Source organism: Mus pahari, chromosome 5, assembly GCF_900095145.1.
Source record: "Mus pahari chromosome 5, PAHARI_EIJ_v1.1, whole genome shotgun sequence".
NCBI lineage: Eukaryota > Metazoa > Chordata > Mammalia > Rodentia > Muridae > Mus > Mus pahari.
Genome location: NC_034594.1, coordinates 109,241,797 through 109,266,985, shown reverse-complemented (window position 1 = coordinate 109,266,985; position 25,189 = coordinate 109,241,797). Strand labels below are relative to the sequence as shown.

Here is a 25,189-nt window from a genome sequence, read left to right as displayed (position 1 = left end):
TTATGAGCCACCATGTGGTTGCTGGGATTTGAACTCCGGACCTTTGGAAGAGCAGTCGGGTGCTCTTACCCACTGAGCCATCTCACCAGCCCCCAGCATTTCTTTTCTCTGCTAGCTCTGTAGATGGTGGTTATCAGCACTGCTTTCATGGGAACACTATTTCCATGAGTGACACTGAGCCTCTTGCTCAGTAGATGGTGGTTATCAGCACTACTTTCATGGGAACACTATTCCCATGAGTGACACTGAGCCTCTTGCTCAGCAATGGCCATATTTCCTATGGACTGGTTCAGCACCTTATTCCCTAATGTTGGCCTCTCTCCTCGTCTCCATATCCCTCACTTTGAGCTGTTTTCCCCAGAATGCTCCCAGGGTCCTGCAGGATAACATAAGGCAGCCCTGGTGAAAAACCAAAAGCCAAGTTGGTTCTATGTAGGCTTAGTGCGAAGTGGGGCTTAGCATGGAGGAGAGAAGAGACATCTAACAGAGGAGACTGGTACTCCACCATGAGACAGCCATCCTGTGTTCCGGCAGGAAAGCACATCCCCGACCACAGTGCATTCCCTGCCCCCATCCCTGCCCCTGCTTCCTACCCTCATATAGTCACTGCTTCTCCCTGAGCTGGACTGTCTCTTCCCCAGGGAGCTGTCTCATAATCGGATTGAGGAGCTGCCGAGCCTGCACAGATGTCAGAAGCTGGAGGAAATGTAAGTCTGGGGTCTGCTAGGGCCAAAGTCACGAAAGGGACACTGGGCAGGTCTGAGAGAGGGGGCCAGGGCCTAGGCATGCTCTAACCCTTCTTTCTCCTCAGTGTGTTGGATCCAGATGTAGGTCTGGGGGCTCAGCAAGGCCGGGCACGAACCCTAGGACTCACAGTAGATGATTTGACTAGGGACAGGTGCCCAAAGGGGTCTCAGGGTGGTTCCTTCTGTGTCCATAGCAACAACAAACTGCAGTTGTGATTAAGCCAGTGGAGGGCCAGGGCCACCATGTTGCTTTGGGTGAGACACAAAAAGTCTTAGGAGGAACCGGAAGCAGCCTGGGTTTGGGAGTATGTGTTTCCATGTTCCAGGACCCATCCACATTCACTTGTACACGCGTGCTCATGAATACAAAGATAAGCTTGGTTACACATGAGCCTTCAGCGACACAAGGAAAAGCTGACTTTACATTTTCTCTGAGTCCCATTTGCCCATCTCCAATTTTCTTAAACTACTATGTTGTCTGAGCTCTGTGTAGCTGCCCCTGATTCTAGGCAGGGCAATGCTTTATGGGGCCATGACAGGGAAGATATATCTGGATTTGTCTGGTTTGTCTGAGTAATAATGTCTTTGACATTGTTGGAGTCTAGGATCTATCTCCTAGTCAGACAATAAGGCTACTAAACCCTGCTTCTCAGTTCAGTGCAGTCACTTGACTACCCAGTCAGTGTCTGCTGCTAGGCTAGGGTCTGCAGGACCTGTGACTGTCAAGGAAAGTGGGGGGCACTACAGCTGGGCTGGGAGCCAGGCCCGGTGGGAACCCTGGAAGCTGACTCCCTTTTGGGCCACAGGGATGGTTTTGTGGCTTTGTCTCCTGACCCACTTACCCAAGGCAACCGGATCCCCTTGTGCTCCCTTTAATTCTGGTGACTTCCGCGGGCTGGGCCTTTTTTCCTGTGCCAGGAGAAGTGGGGGGCTCTCCGCTCTTCCTTCCAGTGCTTGAGGGGCGTGGATCGGAGCCAGAGTCTGGGCCTGCAGGCTCATCTAGTCTCTCTTGCTGCTCTAGTGGCCTCCGACATAACCGGATCAGAGAAATTGGTGTAGATACCTTCAGCCAGCTGGGCTCCTTGCAAGCTCTGTGAGTACCTGAAACACCCAGGGGTGGGATCTGGAGGACCCCACCCCCGTGTTCCCTCCAACCTCATTTCCATAACACATGTGTCCAGTTCAAGTACTCATGACATGTATGTTTATTTCTTTTCCACAGCCCCTTCACAAACACACACACACACACACAGAGAGAGAGAGAGAGAGAGAGAGAGAGAGAGAGAGAGAGAGAGAGCACTTCCTCTAGTCATGCAGCCCCTTCTCCGTCTATTACCCAGGATTTTCTGAGGCTCTGAAATCAGACATGATGGCCCCATTCCAGGGGCTACAAGCAGGTTGGGAACTAGGCAGCAGTGAGAACCTTCCCCAAAGGCTTCAAGTCACTGCTGCTTGGGTAGGCTGGATGGAAAGTATGTGAGAACAAGCCCAAGCTAGGCCCGGGGTAGGAACAATGCCTCTCCCACATGTTCCTGCCCTCTCCTACCTCCTGCTTTCTGCTCACAGAGACCTGAGTTGGAATGCCATCCATGCCATCCACCCTGAGGCTTTCTCAACCCTTCGATCCTTGGTTAAGCTGTAAGTACCCCTTGAACTCTCTTGCAGGATGCTGAGGGCTGGGCAGGACTGTAGGCTGGTTGGTGATGCAGGAGGGCCACCACTGAGCAGGGACTTGTACAAATGTTTCACCACACATCTCAGGGAGGTCTGAGAGGCCTAATCAATCATTCTAACCGTGTGTTTGACACACTGAGAGGCCTGGTAAACAGAAAGCCTGCTTCCTGCAAACCCTGGAATATCATCTGCTAATGTTCTGCAATGTTTTGGCAGCTTTGGTCCTCATTGTGCTTTCTCCCCTCCCGTCTCCCCCAGCCTCTATATCCTCCCTGTTCACCAACAAAGAGGACATATGTGTCCGAACTTCTCAATTCAAGAGGATGATGGTTGATGGAGAACCCAGAGTCTCAGAGAGCTGCAAGGCAGGAGGGAGTCTCCTCGGATGCAAGCAGAGGGCGTGGTCATTGTGTTAGGCTGAAAGAGCTCCTGACCTAGTTGCCACTCACTGTATGGGACGGGCTCCTGCCTAAGGAAGAGCTGGCACCCTCCCTGCCTGCCTTGTGTTTCCCAAAGGCATTCCCTCCTACATGGAGACCTTTCTGACGACCACAAAGACTCCTCAAGGCTCCTGGCCTTGGTCATTATCCAGCCACAGACCCTTCCTATGCACTGGTGACTTCTCCAAGGTCTAGGAGGAGAAGCCTGTTTAAGGACCTGTTGTGACTCCCATGTAGCATGCAGTCCCCCCTCCCTTGTCTGTGGCTCTCTGGGCGCTGGGCCTTGGTCTTGTAAAATTCTCACCTCCATCTATTTGCCATACTCCTGCCAGAAAGGTAGGACAGATATTTTTATCTTTTGAAAGATGAGGCCATTGGAACTTGGGCAGATTTGTGACTCTTTGGTTACACAGTGAGTTGGTGACAGCGCCAGGTTTCCTGCCTGCCAGTCCAAGGCTGTTTCCACGACGCACAGTCTGTGGTCCTAGTGTTTGCATTGGACTCCTGGCTTAGTCTAATAAAGTCTCCAGTGGAGGTAGTGTATGTCCTCACCGCTGGCTACCAGGCGGTGTCTGCAAGGCAGAACAACGGATGATCCAATACCTATTTGGGGCTGGCTGACCAGCTCTGTCCTACCCCATCTGATCATCCGAGAAACAAAGGGAATACATGAGTTATAGGCAAATAGCAGAGAGGTCTCGCAGGGCAGTGAGCAAGGGTTCCTAGGTGGGACCCACACACAGAAGCTACAGTTGTGGGGATCTATTACCTATAAATTGGGACAGTTTGACATTAATTTAGGAGCGCCCCTGATGCATAGCTGTCACCCAAGGTTTGTTGAATGAATGAGTGGCTGAGTTAACAGAAGGGCGTCTCTAGAGAGCCCTAAGCATTCTTCAGAGCATACAATATCCCCTGTGCTTATCTTCTCTTCTTTGCTCCTTCCCTCTTGCTTCATCCCAGGCATGCTGGCCACACCCTCAACAAAGCCCCACCCCCTCAGCAGTCCCACTGACTGCCAATAATCCTGATCATGCACTGTCCTAGGGACCTGACTGACAACCAGCTGACCACACTGCCCCTCGCTGGGCTGGGAGGCCTGATGCACCTGAAGCTCAAAGGGAACTTGGCCCTGTCTCAGGCCTTCTCCAAGGACAGTTTCCCAAAACTGAGGTGAGAGCTTGGCTTGCCCCCTGCCTGAGGAAGTGTGTCCCAGACACCTTGGGAGAAACTGAAAAAGCCACAGGGTCTCACCCTGAGAATAGCCTGGTAGCTTGGAATTTGGCTCCACTGATCTCCTGTCAGCTAACCAGGGACATGACTCTATTTCTTCCTATCTCCTTCCCGCTATCCCAACCACCAATCTAAGGGCACTGGGACCTGGGGAGAAGGAGTGAGCCGAGCAGGGGTTCTTTAGCCTTCCTTATTCCTTGCCTGCTTCCCCACAGCCTGGCGATCCCATCCTCACTTAGGCATCATCTGAGGCACAGAATCAGGGCAGAGCCCAGGGCACCGATGAGTGGAAAGCAAGCTGCCAGCCAGTCCCTGGTGCTAATGACATCCAGGCTTCTTCCGTGTAGTGGCAGCAGCAGAGCAGCCTGTGTGGCCCAAGCTTTGTCTGCTGCAAGCTAATGAGATGCTCAAGGCATCTGTCCTCACCCTCAGAGGGCACAAAATCCAGTTCTGTTATGCCAGGATCTGGGCAGGGGACAGGGTGTTGGTTTCACAGAAGACAAGGGTGAAGAGTCACTGGGGGAATTGTTGCTTTAAAAAGAGAATGAAAGAAAAAGAATGAAAGAATAAGAGAAAGAAAGAAAGAAAGAAAGAAAGAAAGAAAGAAAGAAAGAAAGAAAGAAAGAAAGAAAGAGAAAAAAGAAAGAAAGGGAGAAAGAAAGAAAGAAAGAAAGAAAGAAAGAAAGANAAGGGAGAAAGAAAGAAAGAAAGAAAGAAAGAAAGAAAGAAAGAAAGAAAGAAAGAAAGAAAGAAAGAAAGGAAGGAAGGAAGGAAGGAAGGAAGGAGCCTGGAGAGATGGCTCAGCAGTTCAGAGCTCTTGCTACTGCGCAGTTCTGATAGGAGGAGTTGGGATCATAGCACCTGTATAATAAGCTGGTATCCCATACATGCCTATAATCTCACCTCTGAGGAGTACAGACACAGAAAGATGACCTGGGCTTGCTGGCTTCTAGGTTAGCCAAGAAAACAGGCAGAGTTCAGGGAGAAACATTTTCTCAATGAACCAGAGAGCAAGAGAGAGGAGAGCACTTGGCATGCTCTTCTGGTCTCTGCTTGTGTGCATAGGCATGTGTACACACCACACACACACACACACACTCAGACATAAAGAAGCAACATCAAGGTAGGTGGTGTGCATGTCCTACATACCTGGGAGGTGGAAGGAAGAAGATGGGTGGTTTGTGGTTACTCGTGGCTACAGGTGGAGTTGGAGGCCAGCCTGGGTCACATGAAATCCTGTCTTGAAAGGAAAAAAAAAAAGGATGGAGGGAAGGAGGAAAAGGACAGGAAGGGAGGGAAAGACAAAGGAAAAAGGAGAAAGAAAAATAAAAAAGGCTCCATGCCCCCCTCTCCCAGAACTTGGGATCTAACCCAAGGAGTGTGTGCCTTCCAGGCAAGTGTTCCATGCTGAGTCACACCCCAGTCCCTGCCTCCTTAAATGCTAGACAAGAGTTACTGCTGAGGAGGAGCAGAGCGCCTTGGGTGCTGTGTGACCTTGGGGGAATTGCTCCCACCTCTGAGCCTGCTGTGGGGACTTCTAAATCAATAGGCAGAAGGCTTCTCTCTCCCTCTCAGTCTAACTGAATGAAAAGAAGACTACAATCTCTCCAGAGTCCTTTGGGGTCAGGAACCAGGCTTCAAGATTCCTCTAAAGAAACTTCTAGAGTTGTGGTTCTCTCAGCCTATGGTCTCAAACCCTTTTGGGGTGGAATGAACCTTTTACAGGGGTCACCTAAAACCACCAGAAACACAGATATTTATATTATGATTTGTAATAGTAGCTATGAAGTATCAACAGAGATAATTTTATGGTTGCAGGTCACCACAGCATAAGGAACTGTATTAAAGGGTCTCAGCATTAGGAAAGTTGAGAATCGCTGCTCGAGAGGGAACAGGGCTCTCTGGGGTGAAGACCAGGGGCTGAGGGTATCCACACTAAGGTCTTAGATCCCAAACTCACTAAGGCAGCCTCTCCCCAACCCCAGGATCCTGGAGGTGCCCTATGCCTACCAGTGCTGTGCCTATGGCATCTGTGCCAGCTTCTTCAAGACCTCCGGGCAGTGGCAGGCTGAGGACTTTCCTCCAGAAGAAGAAGAGGCACCAAAGAGGCCCCTGGGTCTCCTTGCTGGACAAGCTGAGAACCACTGTGAGTGTCTGGGGACCTGGGCTGCTGGTATTGGGGCCTGAGGAGAGGACTCTAGAAGGGAGGTTGAGAGAAGTATTAGTGGGGATCCTTGTGACCCGGAAGGAAGTGTCCCACTCTTTGCACACTCAAGAACACTTGTTGAAAAAGAATGATCATAAGGATGGGAACCGGAATGGCAACACCTTCCTGGCCTTTGGAGTCCCCTCATGTGTGCCACCTCTCTGACTCTTCCTGCCTCGTGGGCCACCGCTTTGTCCTAGTGGCCACCCCTTGCAGTCCTTCACCTTTTGGTTGTTCTCAGAAGACAATTAATTAGCGCAGCAACTAATGATGATGTTATTAACTTAATTGAACTAGCCCTGTTTCCGGGGGACGGGGATAGCCTTACTCTGTGTCCTAGAACTAAACAGGACATTGCAAGAGAGTATTGCGCCCAGGACTGACGTCCTTTGCCTCCGTTCTTCCTGTGAGTTCAAGTGTGAAATTTAAATGGCCACGAGTACAGGGCCCTGCTGAGTGAATAAGTTGTCTTGAGCCAAATATATCCATTTCTGGAAGAGTTGGGGGTAAAGAGAAAGTTGGAAGTAGGTAGCCGGTGTGTGTGTGTGTGTGTGTGTGTGTGTGTGTGTGTGTGTGTGTGTGAGTTTCTGAGGGGTTGTCTATAAAGTATGTCTTGGGAGAAAGGAATGAAGGATGCTTTCCTTTCTCCAGACCCTGTGCTCCCACCACAAGCACAGTTAGAACAGAGAAAGGAGTCCTGCCTGTTGAGATTTAATTTTTCATCTTGAACTTCTCCTAGTGTCTCAGAGAAGCTGAACAGGTAAAAATTAAATCTAAAGCTGGGTGTGGTGCTGCCACACACACCAGGAATCCAGCAGGCCCATGGGGAAGGTAGGAAGTTCAGGTGTTTGAAGTTATCATACTCTACATAACCAGGTTAAGGCTAGTCCAGGCTACATGAGGCTCACTTACAGCATCTCATGCTGGTGTTATAGTGTAGACAGAACTCAGTCCAAACCCAGTGTCACCATGTTCCATTTGGGTTCCCTTGGACATACTTTAGGCTGACCTTAATGTCCTTATCTTTCAGTAAAAACAGATAGTACTACATTTCTCAATGGTTGTGAGGAAGGACTGGAGGGTTCCATGCAAGGCAAAGTATGTTAGTCCAGTGGAGAGAGCGTCACTGTATAATCTAGAACCCAGATTGTGGAAGTCAAATCCTGTAGTGTCTGGGGAATCTCTGAGAACATCCCTCCTAGTGAATGGAGACAGGACAGAAGCATCTCCCAGAGTGTACAGACTCCCAAGAGGAGGAGGAGAAGGAGGAGCCCAGCAAATTGCAGGGCCAGCAGACAGTTATCCCCCAGGGACAGTCCCGGATGTCTGCTGCATACTCCTTGGGGGAGTAAAAGGGGGCTGGAAAGAGAAATGGAAATTTTCCTTCCACAAGGTGAAACTTTCCGCTGGGTTTAGGTCTTGGAGAACCATGGGCCTGTTGAGTTAGTGGGCTGCCTGCCGCCTGTAACAGGAGCTGGGGCAGGGCCCCCTACTTCCTGTGAAAGCAAAGGAGCAGAAAGAAAGCCAGGAGCTGCTGTTCCAGCCAGATTTGATTTCCTCCTCATTTGAAGAGTGGTTACTTAACACCTTAGCCGTGACTTTCCCAGCCTCAGACAGTCTGTAGGTCTCACCTCTTGTATTTCATTCATGCATTTTGATTTTAAAGAGTCACTGAAATTCTTTCTGGAGCATGTGGGCAGGTGGGGAATGAAAGGTAGAGGAAAAAAAGGAAATGCCAGGACACTGTGGGGACACTCTGGCCTGCCACCTGCCCCGAAGCTGGCCAGGTCAAGGGCAGCTCCACAATATTCCAGTCTTCTGGGAAACTCCTAACAGATGTTTACCTGTATAAGTGGGGAGACAAGATCTACACAGGAGCCTGACTTTGTGAGCCAAAGATGGGGAGAAGTCAAGCAAAGTCATCTACTTCTTCTCCTGTGATAGAGGGATCTGATGAGGCACTTCGACCGTCAGACATCAGCCTCAGTGCAGAATCCACTGTGTGTGTGTGTGTGTGTGTGTGTGTGTGTGTAGATTCATGTGGCTATGACTGACACTGCATGTCTTCCTCTATTGCTTTCCACCTTATGTTCTAAGACTAGGCCTTCCACTCAAGTCAGAGATCACGGATTGGCCAGGAGATAGAGGGGTCCTCCTGTCCCCCTCAACCCCAGCCTCTCCATATGTGTGTCCCACCTGTGCTAGGGCACAGATGCATGCCACTGTGCCTGGCTTTTATGTGTCTGCTGAGGCTCTGAACTCCAGTCTTCATGCTTGCTATTGAGAAAGGTTTCATGTAGCCCAGACATACTTCACACTTGCTTTGTAGGTGAAGATGACCTTGAACTCCTGATCTCCCTGCCTCTACCTAACAAATCCTGGAATCTCAGGCATGTCCTCCTATGCCCAACATCAACATTCCTCCTCCTCCTCCTCCTCCTCCTCCTCCTCCTCTTCCCTCCCCCTACCCTCCCTTCTTCCCCTCCTGCCTTCTTCTTCATCCTCCCTCTCTCCCTCCCTCCCTCTTCCTCCTCCTCCCACCACCACCTCTTCCTCCCCCCTCCCACCCCCGGCTGTCTTTGATCTCACTCTCTAGACCAGACTGGCCTTGAACTCAGAGAAATCTACCTGCCTCAGCCTCCCCAGTGCTGGGACTCAAGACATGTACCACCTTCTCCCAGCTTCCAACATTCTTCTTCATGTGCAGTGTTCATAATAGGACATGGAACTGCAATAATAGGCTAGCTTGAGGAGGAACTATGCAACCATGGGACAGCTTGAAGAACTGTGTGATTACTAGCTCTCTTTATTAGATCAGCCACCAGCCACACTCTGTGTAGCACTCATGGGCTAAAGATGACTGGGCACAAGAAAATGCTGAATACTGGCACCCAAGAGTAGCAATAGCAGGGCTGTTGAATGAGCAGTGTTGAACACTTAGGTAGAGAGATAGCAGCTTAAGTAAAAGACATTAACTTTTGTCAGTTAAGACAAAAGTGGAGCTTTAATGACAGACACAGACACCCAGAACTCTAGACATATTGTTTTCCCTCCTTAGATGACCTAGACCTGGATGAGCTCCAGATGGAGACAGAGGACTCAAAGCCACACCCCAGTGTCCAGTGCAGCCCTGTTCCAGGTGAGATGAGTAGCCAGGGAGCTGGGGAGCTGGGGAGCTGGGGAGGGAACACATGATTGCCTGGGTAAGAAGCCACTTTAGCTTGTCTACACTCTATGTTGCAGATATTTTCTTTGCCCAAAGCTCAGCCTGAGTATAATCCTTGTCAGGAGGAGTTGGAATTTTTTTACTCTTGGGTGTCTATACAGGGGAAGCAGCGGGGTTGGGAAAGGTCAAGCAGCCTTCACAATTCAGCCAAATCAAAGGTTATGCATCTGGGAGTAAGTTGTTCTCATAGGAGAGAGAAGCGAGGAAGGATGTCTCGATGTCATTGCTGGGGCTGCTTTTTGAGCAAGCCCTTAAACACACACACACCACAGGGCTAGGAGAAGCTCTGAAAGATCACCTGCTCCGTCCTGAGAAGAGTGAAATCTCTTTATTAATGTCTTCTAGAGTGGAACAATTTTGGATAATTCCTAAAGTACTTCCTTAGAGCCAGGAAAGCCTCCTTTGGAGTCTAACCTGGGGACATGAGAGCCATGTTGCTGGAAAGAAAGGGGAGGGGCTCTTTTTTCTTGATGCCACACAACCTAAGTTTTTCATTTGTTCGATTTTAAGTGAGAAGAGTCCCTTCCCTGTGTATAAAATGACAACAGAGCCAGGAATGGTAGCATGGCCCTTTAATCCCAGTACTCGGGACACAGAGGCACAAGATCTCTAAGTTTGAGGCCAGCCTGGTCTACATCTCGAGTTTCAGGACAGCCAGAGCTACATAGTGGGAACCTGTCTCAAAAAAGCCAAACCAAAACAATAAAATGCCAGCAGACCATGCCAGAAGACCGCACAGTGCTGTGTGGGCCAAGAGATGTTCAGAGTAAACACAAAATTACAAACAGTTAGCTGTTTTTATTCCACCCCACCTTCGTTTTCCAGATTTCTTTGGCTTAAGCCCTTTCTTTGCCCAGAAAGCTTTCAGCCTTTACCTTGCTTCCTACGAGCTTTTAGCGCTTAGTGGCAAAGTGCACCCTCTAGTGGCGGATGGTAGAAAGAAGCAGGCGCATATTTTGCTAGGAAATCTGGCTCTGCCTCGGGAATTTCATGTCTGAAAATCAGCAATAAACAAGGATGAGGTAAAAGAGAAAGTTCTGGAAAACAAGGTCCAACTTGAACTTGCTTTTAAAATAGCTCACACAAATTGTCAGATAAATTGCTGCCCATCATATAATGGGGGTAATTATACAGCCATTAAAAACATGTTTTTTTTGTTTTGTTTTGTTTTTTTGAGGTTGTGAGAAAGTATTCAAAGCTTAATTTAAGGAGAATAAAATCCCAACTTATTTTAAATATACATATTAAAACCTGGAAGAAAATATGCCAAAATAAGGCGTTCTTTTTGAGAGGTGAGGCCATAGACAGTTTAAATTTTGCCATGCTATATTTTCAAATTTCCACCTATTATTTCATAATCAGAAAAAGTTTTAAAAAATAGCTCCCACAGAAATCTCTTAAATTCCCAAGCCACCTAGCAATACATTGAAAAACAAGTCTAGAGCCAAAGGAAATGAAGAAATACTATGCCCAGAAGTTACAAGGTGACTTAAGAATAGCATTGGGGAGAGAGATGGAAAGATGCCACTTACAAACCTACTCTGGGGTCAAGTTGGAAAATCTGAGAAGTTCAACGTATTTTTTCTTTGTTTTTAGTTGGGGTCTCACTATCATCTCAGGCTAGCCTCAAACACATCCTCCTCCTGCCTCAGCTCCCTGAGTATTGAGATCACAGATGTGAACTGCTATCCTTGGCAAAGTTTTCTACATTTCGATTTTGCCCTTTGTCTTCCAAATACTGATTGCACGGTAAACATGACGTGTACTCAAAGCAGGGGCGAAGCCGCCTAATAAATCTACTCAGGACTTCTCGACCAACCGTGGAAATGTCAACGATGGCTTGGGAAGAGTCACAGCCATAGAGTAGTTGACTCTGGACAGCTCCTCATTCTGCCTTTGCCCCAGCTGGATCGTCTCTTCACTTCTGTAGGACAGTTTATTCCTTCTATCTCTCCAACTCTTGTTCCTTTAGGAAGACTGAATTTCTTAGCATTTCCTCGGGTCTGGGTTTGCACTGCATCACGCATCTATCTCTGTGTATTTTTCTTCGCAGCTTCCTCTTAGGTCTCCCGCCCCATTTTTCAGGAGTTTTTTGAGTTTTCAAGTCTATTTCTGAGACAGAAATTCTCTCCTGTCGGTCTTTGCGTTAGGAATTGTCTGATCATAGAGCCTGGCTTTGCCAGTGAGCTGGGTTCTGGCAGCCCTGGCTCTGGGCTTACATCTCTGCTCCTCTCTCACACAGGCCCCTTCAAGCCCTGCGAGCACCTCTTTGAGAGCTGGGGCATCCGCCTTGCTGTGTGGGCCATCGTGCTGCTCTCGGTACTCTGTAACGGGCTGGTGCTGCTGTCAGTCTTTGCCGGCGGACCCAGCCCGCTGTCCCCGGTCAAGCTCGTGGTGGGTGCGATCGCAGGCGCCAACGCCCTGACGGGCATTTCCTGTGGTCTCCTGGCCTCGGTGGACGCCTTGACCTACGGTCAGTTCGCTGAGTATGGAGCCCGCTGGGAGAGCGGGCTGGGCTGCCAGGCTACGGGCTTCCTGGCCGTCCTGGGCTCAGAGGCGTCGGTGCTGCTGCTCACACTGGCGGCCGTGCAGTGCAGCATCTCTGTGACCTGCGTCCGAGCCTACGGGAAGGCGCCGTCGCCAGGCAGCGTCCGCGCAGGCGCACTGGGATGCCTGGCGCTGGCCGGGCTGGCCGCCGCGCTGCCGCTGGCCTCGGTGGGAGAGTATGGCGCCTCCCCGCTCTGCCTGCCCTACGCCCCACCCGAGGGCCGGCCGGCCGCCCTGGGCTTCGCCGTAGCCCTGGTGATGATGAACTCGCTCTGCTTCCTGGTGGTGGCCGGCGCCTACATCAAGCTCTACTGTGACCTGCCACGGGGTGACTTTGAAGCCGTGTGGGACTGCGCCATGGTGCGCCACGTGGCCTGGCTCATCTTTGCAGATGGCCTCCTCTACTGCCCCGTGGCCTTCCTCAGCTTTGCCTCCATGCTGGGCCTCTTCCCTGTCACCCCCGAGGCTGTCAAGTCGGTCCTTCTGGTGGTGCTGCCTCTGCCTGCCTGCCTCAACCCACTGCTCTACCTGCTCTTCAACCCTCACTTCCGGGACGACCTTCGGAGGCTCTGGCCAAGCCCTCGGTCCCCGGGGCCCCTAGCCTACGCTGCAGCCGGTGAGCTGGAGAAGAGCTCCTGCGACTCCACCCAAGCGCTGGTGGCTTTCTCGGATGTGGATCTTATTCTGGAAGCTTCTGAGGCTGGGCAGCCTCCTGGGCTAGAGACCTATGGCTTCCCTTCAGTGACCCTCATCTCCCGTCATCAGCCAGGGGCCACCAGGCTGGAGGGAAACCATTTTGTAGAGTCTGATGGAACCAAGTTCGGGAACCCACAACCTCCCATGAAAGGAGAACTGCTGCTGAAGGCAGAGGGAGCCACATTGGCAGGCTGTGGCTCTTCCACGGGTGGAGCCCTCTGGCCCTCTGGCTCTCTCTTTGCCTCTCACTTGTAAATATCCCTCTCCGTTTGTCCTCTCCCCTCCCATTGATGGCTGCTTATAAAAAGAAAGACAACTCCAACTCCACAGCAGGATGGCCAACACCTCTGGCTCCATTGTTTTCTCTCTCCACGGCCCTAACCAATGAGCTCTTCCAAGTCTTGCTTTGTCTAGGCCTTCAGCTTCACTTTCACCCTGGGTCTCCCCTGTCCAATCCAATACTTGTGTCAGAGACCTGGGAAATTTGCATAAGAGAAAGGAGAAAAGCAAAAGACAGTGAAGGTTGTGGGGCCCTGACAGAGCCGTGATCAGTGAGTGCACAGTGATGGGGAGGTCTCACAGAGCAAGGCACTGGAAGACAACTACCAAAGACATTGGAGAGTCTCCCCTGTGACATATAGAATATAAAATGTGTTCTGTGTCCCATTAATCTTGACCTATGCTGTGCCAAAGTGCTTCCTGTAAAATACACTTTGGAAGACATTGCATATTATGTCCCCTTCTTAGAGTCATGGGGTCATGTTAGTGTCTAAAAGGTCCTGAGAATTAGGGACCTTTTGGCTTAATTACTACAGCAATTAAACTTAATTATTGGATGATAGGTTTCTGTTTGCTTTTGAACACTTACAGATCTCTCATAGAACTTAGCATGGTTTTTCTCCCAGGGGACTCATCTTCATACCATGGAGTACTACCCTATGACATCACAAGATGCCACCCTCTTTCAAAGCCCCTATGAAGCCAACCTGGGGTGAAGTGCCAGAGGTGACTGGTGATCCGTCATCCAGGACAGATTTTTGCACTCTGCTCCCCTCCCCACCTCACTTATCCTACTGGAATAGACATCCGAAGGAGCCTGCCTCAGCTCCAAGGTGGGGCGGGGAGAAAGAGACCCTTGTATGTGTTCCCACCCCACACCGACCCCAAGCAGTAATGAAGTTTCTGCCCTCAGCAAGACAGGATTCTCAGGTCCTGGCAAGATACACACTAGAAGTCTGTAGTTCTCTGGGCTTCCCCGAACTCTATGTTAACTTCCTATGGTTTTACATTGTATACATCCCACTATGGCCCGGACTTCTATTCTCATCCCAATCCTGTTTCAGGGAGGGATGGAAAAACCCAAGAGAAGGGATATCTGTGTTGTGGGTATTGCATTTTTAGGGAGTGCTATGGCTATCTGGGACTCCTGGATGCCCCCAACAGGCCTTTGACTCTTTTCTCTCATCTTGATCTTTCTTCCCCTATGCTCCCCCAAGTGCAGTTGAGGTACTATGTAGTGCCTGTGCCTCACTCCAAACACAGGAATTCAATCGCAGAGAGAGGAGGTAAGAAGTGGGGAGAAGCCAAGATTCAGCGATAGATGATATTGCTCTTGAGACTGCCCCCAACACCATTTACCTAGAAAGGACCAAGTCTGGATCCCGAAGCCCAGTGGAGCACCATTCTCTGCCTGAATCCTGTTGTGACCCCTAGCCAAGTCCTCTTTCCAAAAGCTCCACCTTTAAAACAAGCTGAGAAGGCCCCCCTCTAAGTTGAATAGCTAACTTTCCATAGCTTAGCTTCTCTGCGGTCTCCTGAGTGCCCAATTCTGCCAGAGGTCAACAAGTGGGGTGGAGAGATGAGTCAGAGGCCATGCATGGAGCTCAGAACATTTCCAAACCTCCTGTGATTCACTGAGTAGCCCCTAGACTCTAGAAGGCTCAGAAGCAGAAAAGGGTGACTTTATTATTTCTTAGGGTCTTCTCATGGGGCCAGTTTCAGAGAGGGCATTCACTAAATGATGGCAGATTTATTTATCAATTGTTTCTGGGTGCTTGATCTCTTTATTTCCACAGGGCCATGAGAACCCTTGGTGTGAGGTCCTCCCGCCTTGAGAATTGGTGGTTTTCTGAGATTCCCTAGGGTTGGCTGTTTTAGTCAGGGTTTTACTGCTGTGAAGAGACACCATGACCAAGGCTACTCTCATAAGGACAACATTTAATTGGGGTTGGCTTGCAGGTTCAGAGGTTCAGTCCATTATCATCAAGGTGAGAACATGGCAGCATCCAGGCAGGCACAGTGGGGAGGAGCTGAGAGTTCTACATCTTCATCTGAAGGCTGCTAGCAGAATACTCATTTCCAGGCAGCTAAGGACTAAGGTATTAAAGCCCACACCCACAGTGACACAACAAGGCCACACCTCCTAATAGTGCCACTCCCTGATCCAAGCATATACAAACTACCACAATGGCAAAATTGGCATTCTTTGGGGGAGGCTTGACTTGCAGCGAGCTACCTAGATTTCTGCCCTGCTCTCCCCACCTACATTGCTATGAGATCACTCTTCCCTTGGGAGTTAAGGAACTAGCCTTGGAGTGAAGTGGCCATGTGGTGGTGGTCTAAGAATATAGGCATTGTTCCTTAAAGAGGTCTTCTATGAAAGTGAGCCAGCCCCTTTGGGCTGCAGGCTTTCGCATGGCACAATTGTCACCTTACTGTCTGCTTCTAAATCTAGGCATCAGCCAAAGTTCAACATTCTAATTAAAGAAGAGACGAGGGAGAAGAGGGTTGAAGTGTCTTCCATAAACTTTTATTTAAACGTCTAGCCAGGAGTGGTGGTGCATACCAATAATCCCAGCACGTGCGATGTGGAGGTGGGAAGATCGAGTGTTAGGGTCATCCTCAGCTACATAATGAGTTTGAGGCTAGCCTAGGCTACATGAGACTCTGTCTCAAAAAACAAAAGCAAGCAAACAAACAAAACCTCCAAATACTAGTTCATATACATTTACCCCAAATAAGATTGAGTAGTTAAGTTTCTTTGTGTTTTATTTTGGGCCAAATTTCTAGCAAGCCAGAATGTTATTCCTTTGGTTATCTCTTCTTCTAAGCAGTTTTCTGAATCTCTGTTCTACACGTTTGGATTTGACAAGAAGGACCGTGAGTCTTTGACTGGTCACAGGATGAAAAGCCGAACTGTTCCGAGCTCCTAAGTCCTCTACTGTTATCATTAACAAAATCTCCCCAAATAATGGTCATGGAGAAGAATCCACTCCAGGGCTGAGATGGCAGTGGTAGAAATGCCAGGGATTGGTATGTGCTACCATGGGCTCTGTGTGCTGTGCCATTAGTTAGTGCCAACCACAATCTTCTCTTACGCAGAGGAGAACTCATGGAGACCACGGCTTGTTAAGCATCTCATCAAAACGAAAAACCAAAAACAAATGAAGAGCTAAAGTCCATCAGAAGACTATGAATTGGTGGGGCTTCTTACTGGGCCCTACCTTTCCTCGTTACCCCCTCCCCCACCCCCACCCCCGCTGCTCTGGGCTTCCTGGAAAAGTGATTCCAGGAAGAGTAACGGCTTAAAGAGTAAGTGAGGAGAAGAAGGGAGAGCTGGCAATAGGCAGTAGGCTCTTTGGGCAAGGGTGGAAGAGGTAGTAGGAATAGGAACCGCCATCTTCCTGGCCCCAGTCCCTCTGACTACCTCTGCTCTGGGTCACCAAGTTCTCCTACCTATGACCCACCACCTCCACATCCTTTCTGGGTTCCAGTCCCATGCCTCATCACCACCCCCAGCCATGTGAACTATAAAAATTGTCAAGATGTAAATATCCGGTTTTTCTGTGTAATAAAGCACCTATGAAGTACCATGTGTGTCTTTCTGCTCCTTTAGCTGCCCCTGAGGGAACCATGGGTGTGATGAATGTGGGATGGCTTTGAGGGAGGGAGGTGTGGTCAGAGGGCCAAGCTCATTGCTTCTGAATTCTGGAGCATTCAACCCATAGCCAAGGAGGCTCTGGGTTGATAACTTGGAGCGATCAGAACCAGTTTGGGTCATCTGTGCTGAAGTGAGCGTCCTTTGTGTGCACTGGGTCAGACAGAACAGACTAGAGAGCTGGGAACAGCTTAGGTTTTCTGTGTCTCAGACCTTGAAGCCTTGCCAGACCCAAGCCTCCTGCTGAGGTTTCCCCAGAGAATCAGCTTGTTTTCTTTTCATTGCACAAACTTGCCACCTACTTCCTTCTTCTTCCTTCCCCGAAGTGATGACATTCCCAAGGAAATGGGGAAGGCAAAGAGATAAAGATACACAAAATCCTGCAATCATGGGACATGACACAAACCAAAGTTATCCAGGAAGAGGAACCTCAATTGAGAAAAAGCCTCCATCAGATTGCTTATAGACGAGTCTGCGGGGCATTTTATTTTGTTTTATTTTTTTGACTTATGATGGATGTGGGAGGACACCACCTACTTGGAGGCGGTGCCACCCCTGGGCAGGTGGTCCTGAGTTTATCTTAAGAAAGCAGGCTGCATCATTGGGAAGTAAGCTACTGAGCAGTGCTCCCCTATGGTCTCTGCTTCAGTTCCTGCCTTCATGTTCCTGCTCTGAATTCTTTTTATGATAGACTGAAAGCTGTACGCTGAAATAAACCCTTCCCTCCCACGATGGTTTTGATCAGTGGTTTATCTCAGCAATAGAAAGCAAACTAAGACCTAGACCTAGTGCCTGAAACCCTTCTTCGTCTCCCGTTTCCCTCTTCCTCCACCACTACATTGAAATATTTTTCAAGGTACTTTTTTATTTTTAAAGCTGATACATAATCCTGATTCCCCTTTGAGAGACATATGATGTCTTCCTTCACAAACACCCAACCTCTGCTCATTTTGAATGTAATAATATTCCAAACTCCTCATCCTTCTGGCTCAACTACAGGGGAGCCCATTTCCTCAGCCTTGTTAGACTTGGTTAAGAGGAAAAACGTGTGGTTGGCTCCAGTAAATGTGTTCAGAATCTGAGCATCTAAGCAAACCCAAGACCAGAGAGTCCTGGCATGGTGGGGGTTTTTATCTAAAACCAGAGACTGTTCTGGTTGAGACAGCCGTGGGTTTTAGCCAGTGGGATTCTGGTATTAGTCACTCATGCCCTCTGAGAGCATGCTCTGTTGTTTTCTGTAGGCCTGTTTTTATGTCTATCTGCTCTGCAACCACAACCAACTGCTCCCTTTCTGCTCTCTTTTGTTTAAAAGCTTTAATCTAATTTGAACAAGTATTGCACTGACATGGCTCTCACAGCAGAAGTCTGTCTCCCCTGTGTGCTCCCCTCTCTGTTCCTCTTTGTTCCATTTAACACACACACACACACACACACACACACACACACACACACACACACACACCATACATACACACTCTCACACGAATGCTTTCTTCTTTGTTTTTCTTTTCTGAGAGTCTCATTACAGCACACACTGACTTCGAACTTGTTGTCATTACCTCCCCAGTGCCAGGATTATACGCGTGTGTCTCCATACTCAGTGTATACAGTGCTAGGGATCAAACCCTGGGCATTATGCCTGCTCAGCTAACATTCTACCTAGTTGTTGGGTTTCCCCCTTCCTGCCCCCCCCCCACCTTTTTGGAATACTGGTAATTAAACCATGGCCTTCTGTATGCTAGGCAAAGGTCTACTATTTGGTCGATTCCTAACTCAGAGTTTTTACAATCCATATTTTAGAAAACATATATGTACTTGTTTGGAGGGGGCGGTTTGCAGCATACCACAAGAAAGTTTTGCTTTTTAAAAAGCCGAATATAGCCGGGCGTGGTGGCACATGCCTTTAATCCCAGCACTTGGGAGGCAGAGGCAGGTGGATTTCTGAGCTCGAGGCCAGCCTGATCTACAAAGTGAGTTCCAGGACAGCCAGAGCTACACAGAGAAACCCTGTCTTGAAAAACCAAAAAAAAAAAAAGAAAAAGAAAAGGAAGAAAGAAAAAAAGAAAAAAAAACTGAATATAGTTCAAATATCAATAAAGCCTTTTCATTTTTTTTCCATAGCAGTTTATATCCTTTCTGTGCTAGTTAGGGATTTTTTTAAAATTTGTTTTTGTTTTTGTCACGTTGACACAAGTTTACAACCACCTGTAATTCCAGTCCCAAGGAATCTGAAACCCTCTTCTGGCCTCTGTGAGCACCAGGGATATACATGGTATAAGTATAAATAATTAGAGAGAGAGACACACACACAGATAGAGACAGAAAGAGAAAGAGACACACAGAGAGACATAGGGAGACAGACAAACAAGACAGAGACCGAGACTGAGAAATCTGAGCAAGCCACAGAGAGCAAACCATTTTTCCACGGTCTCTACTTCAGTTCCTACCTCTGGGTTTCTGCCGTGCTTGAGTTCCTGCCTTGACCTCCCTCAGTGATAGAATGTGACTGGGACATATAAGCTAAATAAACCTTTGTTGCTTTTAGTCAGTGTTTTATCACAGCAATAGAAACCATACTAAGACAGACATAGTACCAGGACCATGAGCGATCACTGTGACAGCCTTGCTCATATTCTTGTGGGAGGACTGTGGAAATGGCTACAACTTTGGACTGGAAAAACCATTGAGTTCTCAGAGCGTAATGAGCTGCTGTAGGAGCTGTGGTGAAGGAGAGAGCAGCATCACTGAGGTGAAATTTTCTGGGACTATGCCTTCAGAGTCAGCACACAGAAGCTGTGGTGCATCTCATGCTGGCAGATGAGAGTATCCTAGGGGGTCCTGGTTTTGAAAGCACAAAGGGGTCACAGAGAGCAGCTGAGGCTTGGCACTGTGAGAGGCCTACTAGCAAAGGTGCAGTCTCAGTTGGAGCAGAAACCCCAGGATTGAAAGGGCATGGGGAGAAGCTGAAGCCTGGCATCACGAGGCGGGGGCAGTCTCTGAAGAGAGCCTGTTGGCCTCATTCACTGTATCCTCGGTTCTCTCTTATAGGATCAAGCAGAGAGAAATGCTTAGTGACTTTTTGTTGAGAGGACAAAGTGGGTTAGAAGTGTGTGGCGTATGGATGTAAACCAGCACTTGGGACATCCAAGGCAGGTCTGCCTGGGCTACATGAGACCATGTGTTAGAGTCAAATTAACATAACTAAATACATCCTTAAAGATTGTTCCTCAATTTGGCCAGAAGATACAAAGAATACAGAACAAGAGAGAACTTTATGTCTGAACTAATTCATTTGTAATTTTTTAAAATGTATATGAGAATGCTGTCAGTGACACACCAGAAGAGGCATTGGATGCCATTACAGATGGTTGTGAGCCACCATGTGGTGCTGGGAATTGAACTCAAGACCTCTGGAAGAGAAGTCAGTGCTCTTAACCACTGAGCCCATCTCTCCAGTTCCCACTTATAAACTTATCTCCTCCTTTTCCCAATTTCTTTTTTTTTTTTTTAAGATTTTATTTATTTATTTATTATATGTGTTTATATTGTAGCTGTCTTCAGACACTCCAGAAGAGGGCATCAGATTTTTCTTATGGATGGTTGTGAGCCACCATGTGGTTGCTGGGATTTGAACTCAGGACCTTCGGAAGAGCAGTCGGTGCTCTTACCCGCTGAGCCATCTCACCAGCCCAATTTCTTTTTGTTTTGTTGTTGTTGTTGTTGTTGTTGTTGTTGTTGTTGCTGTGTGTGTACAGGCATTACCCCAGAGTTTATGTGGAGGTCAGAGGACAAGTTAAGGGAGTCAGTTCTATCCTTCCATCATATGGTCCTGGGTATCAAACTCAGTTGTCAGGCTTGGTGACACGTGCCTTTACCCGCTGAGGCATGCCTCCGCTCCTATGTTCTTAGCGCTGTCTCTAAGAACTGCCACTCTGTCCATTTGCCAGGTCTGTGTTGTGACTTTTGGGTTTATAAGATGGTGTGAGGAGCTGAAAAGATGGCTCAAAGGTTAAAAGCACTTGATGTTCTTACCAAGGGCCCAGGTTCAGTTCCCAGCACAACCATGGCAGCTCACAAACCACCCATAATTTCAGTTCCCCGGGAGTCAGCAGGTACACAGTCATAAGCATAAATCTTAGAAGAAACCACTGTGTACAGATTATTTAAAAGGCAGAGTTAAAGGTTTGAGTCTTTGACTCTTCTCTCCTGGCTATCATGATTGAAATGATGCTGTTCTGGTTACCAATTCCTTTAGAGTAGATGTTTCCCGCCCAGTAACCACTTCCTTCCTTCCTTCTGGCAAAAATTTCCTTCAGGAAGTGCACCCCCTACTTTTACAGCATGTGGTTCAATTCACTCCAGGTTTCACGGGTGGGAATTCAATCTGGGTCTTATCTTTAGCCTCACTGATTGGCCAAAAAGAAGGGCTCAGAACCAAGTTTTGTAGTAAGATCTGATCCAAGAACTTTGGTGGAGCGAAAGAAGTGCTGTCCCTGGAGCTGCCTGGCTGCGAGGCTGCACAGGCGCTGGAGTGTCTGGGCTCCTGGAGAACAATGGGTCCTGGCAGTACCATGGGAGCATCTCTACTAGCCATGCCTAAAGACACTTCTGGACTTCACAGGCAGTGAGCCAATGACTTTTGTTTGCGTGTGTGATTTTTGGTACTTGCATGGAAAGATGCTGAAGAGTTTTCCTTTAACAAGTCCCACCTGTCAGCTCCTACCCAAGCCTAGAAGTGAATTCCTTTGTCTTAGCAACCTTAGAGTAGCAGAAGGCATCTCCTGGAGCTTTGATGGTCAAGGAGGATAGGCTACTGTCTTAGTCAGGGTCATTACTGCTATGATGAAACACCATGACCAAAACCAAGGTGGAGAGAAAACTTTATTTGGCTTACACTTCACATTGTAGCCCATCGCTGAAGGAAGTCAAACAGGGCAAACTGGAGGCAGAGTTGCTTACTGGCTTGCTCCTCATGGCTTGCTCAGCCTGCTTTCTTTCTTTCTTTCTTTCTTTGTTTCTTTCTTTCTTTCTTTTTTTTTGTTAAAGATTTATTTATTTATTATATGTAAGTACACTGTAGCTGTCTTCAGACACTCTAGAAGAGGGCGTCAGATCTTGTTACGGATGGTTATGAGCCACCATGTGGTTGCTGGGATTTGAACTCCGGACCTTCGGAAGAGCAGTTGGGTGCTCTTACCCACCGAGCCATCTCACCAGCCCTCAGCCTGCTTTTTTATAGAACCCAGGACCACCACCCTAGGAATGGCACCACCCACAATGGTGGGCTTGGCCCCTCCCACATCCACTGCTAATAATCAAATGCCCAACAACCTTTCCTGCAGCCTGATCTTAGGGAAGCATGTTCTCAGCTGAGCTCCTCATCTCTAATGACTAGCTTTTGTCAAGTTGACATACAACAATCCAGGACAGCTATCTTCTGGACATGGGGCTTGGTGGGAACCCCTAAGGAGCAACTTAAGGCTAGAGGATGCTGAAGGGGGCGGGCAGGGAAGAATGGAAAGAGCAGCTGAGAAGGTAGTCAGAGCCACTGGGTACTGCCCTGTTCAGTTAGTGCCAGAACAGTACAACTGCTGAATGTTAGCATCAGGGGGAAGTACAGGGAGCAGCCACTGTCCTTAGGTTTTACTTAACCTAACTCAGATGTATTATCAGTAAAACGAGAATGATAGTACCGAAATGCTGCAGGTTATTGGAAAAATATCTTTATTTTTCCAATATACATATACATCAAAGATCAAATATACATCAAAGATTCTTTTAATGTAGAGTTAGCACCTGACAGTGGCTCTCAGCTGAGTAGAAATCTGGAGATGGAGATAACACAACCCCTAGGTACTTGTGGGAGATCTGAGAAGTCACTCCAAGAGGAACTCCTTGGCCACATTAAATAATCTCAGGACCCTGGGTAAAGGAAGCAAGCACCAATAGGGAAGGGGCAGGCTAGAGGAATGCAGTGTCAGGAAAATAAGGACATAAAAGGTAAAGCCCTAAAGTTGGCTGGGAAGGATGAAAGACACTAGACAGGCTATCATCTCTGATATAGACCTCTTGTTAGAGGGATGGCCACTCTCCAGGGTAAGAGGGGAATGGCAGGAGGCAGGGTGACACTCGCTAAGCAGCAAAGTGGACTGTGTTGTTTCTTCACATAGCATGTCTGTGTCATCCATTGCTCCACCTCTCCTGGGTTTCAATGGCAGCCCTGCTCAGGCTTGGGTTGCAAACTGCCCAGCAGCCGGTTAGCCTGGGGAGCAGGTTCTAACACCACCCCCCCACACGCCCAGTCTGTCCTTCCTTTCTTTAGGCTACCCCAACCTAAACAAGACAACCTGGGCAGGGGGTGGGGGCCACACGCTGATGGAAAAATACACACTTGGCTGGAAAAGGAACTTTATTTGTATGTGTTGAATTCCCGAAGCAGCCAAAGGATAAATAGCTTGTTCTAGCGTCAGCTGCCTGCTCACAAGGTGGGTGGTAAAATCTGTTCTTATTTAGATAGCTTGTGGGGAGAGGTGAAGTGGGGGACTGGGTGGGGGGCAGGAGGGGAGGGGAACTTGGAGTCTGCAATGTTTATGTGATCAGTCATGGATGTCATCTCTCCTCTTTAATTAGGGGTTTGAAGTTGGAAACACAGCTCGGTTTGGTTGTCCCAGGAACAAAGCAGGCTGGCAAGTAGGCTGAGGACATGGCCGCACCCCAGGGCTCACCTATGCTTGCATCACTGTCTCCAGGCCCCTGCAAGTACTGTACAGATGTCAACCGTGCGGGGCCCCATGCAGGATGCTTTGCAAGCCTCCTTTCATTCCACATTCACAACAGTCTTTAAGTACTGCAATGTGGCTATTTTACACATGTGAAAACCAAGAAGGAAGGTGTAGTTGATAATACCTAAAATCCTGGCCCAGGGATTTTCCACCTTAGACTATTTGTTTTCAGATAAAAGACACACATGGCCTTTATATTTTTTAATATGCCTTAGGCAGCACAATAGCTGGGCAGCTGCCTACCCACCATGCTGTTAGAACCTGCTTTCCTATCAATAACCCCGATATTACTATTGATTTTGTTATTATGGGTTGCTCTTAACTCCAACTGGCCAGCCCATGTGGTCACATTTTTATGGCTCAGCCATTCCATGGTGGCTCTGCCTTCTCCTCCTGCATGGTCTTCTTTATGCTCCCAAGCCTGGGAAACCTAAACCCCACTGATGTCTCTTCTGCCCAGCTATTGGCTGTTAGCATCTTTATTTACCAATCACAATTAACTGGGAGTCACAGGGGCTACTTGCAGGCTCTAGGTCTTAGGGGCCTGAACTTAACATTGCAATAGACAATAAAAGACAAAAACCTCAACAGCAAGGTCTAATAGTGAGTATTAAATTGGTAAGTAGTACCCATCAGAGCTGGAACTGGCTTTTCTTTTTCCTTTTTTTTTTTTCTAAATTAAATTAAACTTAAATAAAAAGGAGTGGAGGATAAGGTCCTGTAGCCCAAGCTGGCCTCAAATTTGCTAGGTAGCTGAGGATGGCTTTGAATTCATCTCCATCTTGAATTCATCCATGTTTTTAGCCATTCCCAGCCAGTTCCTGATGCGTGAAGAAATGGACTTTTCTAATCTTTGGAGATGTTGCTTCTTTTCCCCAGCCCGTGCTCTATAGTCATTAGAGATGGATGATGACTTCCACTCTCAGCTCTGTTATGCTATGTGAAAAGTTCCCTGTAGCCACTCTATCCCCAGTACAGGAAGCCAGACAACAGACACAAACATTCTCTTAGTTAGGATACGAAGAAAACTAATTGAATATGAGTTATGAGCTAGATATAGTACCTGAGGCTCTAGAGCTGCTTTATTGGCTGACAAACTTCTGAGACTGCACTGAGTTGAACCATGGCAGGTGTAGGAGGTGTCTATAGGGAAGGGAGATGCAATTCGGATAAAGCATGGAGGGCTATGGGTCAGTGCTCTCTTCACTGCAATTGGAAGCCACCTGGAGGGCTTCAGGAGGGAAGCTAAATCAGACTTAGAGTTATGAGATCATTCTTGCAGCTGGGAGAACCATAAAAAAAGTGGTAAGGACTCGAGAAGGCTATGGGCTCCGGTATGGCGAGAGACCATGGCAGCTTAAACTAGGATGTTGGCAGTGGAAGTGAGAGGGAACTGGTGGAGCCGACTAGTCTAGGTGATAAATCAGTATAGCAGATTTTGTTCTATGATACACGACTTTCCCTACATTTGGTCTCTGGTTTAGCCTGAACCAACTAGCCCAGAGCATTTCCCTGGCACAGTGATTGCTCTTAAGGTAGACCAATGGGATTTTTGTTCAATAGAAAGCAGAGGCCCGGGCTGGTGAGATGGCTCAGTGGGTAAGAGCACCCGACTGCTCTTCCTAAGGTCCGGAGTTCAAATCCCAGCAACCACATGGTGGCTCATAACCATCCATAACAAGATCTGACTCCCTCTTCTGGA

At 48.3% G+C, this 25,189-nt stretch overlaps 1 protein-coding gene across 3 annotated transcripts in view; it reads left to right on the top strand.

Annotated features, from left to right (window-relative positions):
* Positions 1 to 14,984, top strand: part of Lgr6 (leucine rich repeat containing G protein-coupled receptor 6) — a 121,899-nt gene extending 106,915 nt beyond the window's left edge. For all 3 annotated transcript variants that reach the window (XM_029539190.1, XM_021198354.2, XM_029539189.1), the window contains 7 exons: positions 642 to 707; positions 1,768 to 1,839; positions 2,313 to 2,384; positions 3,908 to 4,033; positions 6,079 to 6,239; positions 9,358 to 9,438; positions 11,768 to 14,984. In XM_029539190.1, the coding sequence (XP_029395050.1) occupies positions 642 to 707; positions 1,768 to 1,839; positions 2,313 to 2,384; positions 3,908 to 4,033; positions 6,079 to 6,239; positions 9,358 to 9,438; positions 11,768 to 13,023 (1,834 nt within the window). In that variant the 3' untranslated portion in view covers positions 13,024 to 14,984. The remainder of the gene's footprint in view (positions 1 to 641; positions 708 to 1,767; positions 1,840 to 2,312; positions 2,385 to 3,907; positions 4,034 to 6,078; positions 6,240 to 9,357; positions 9,439 to 11,767) is intronic.
* Positions 14,985 to 25,189: the final 10,205 nt, after the last annotated feature.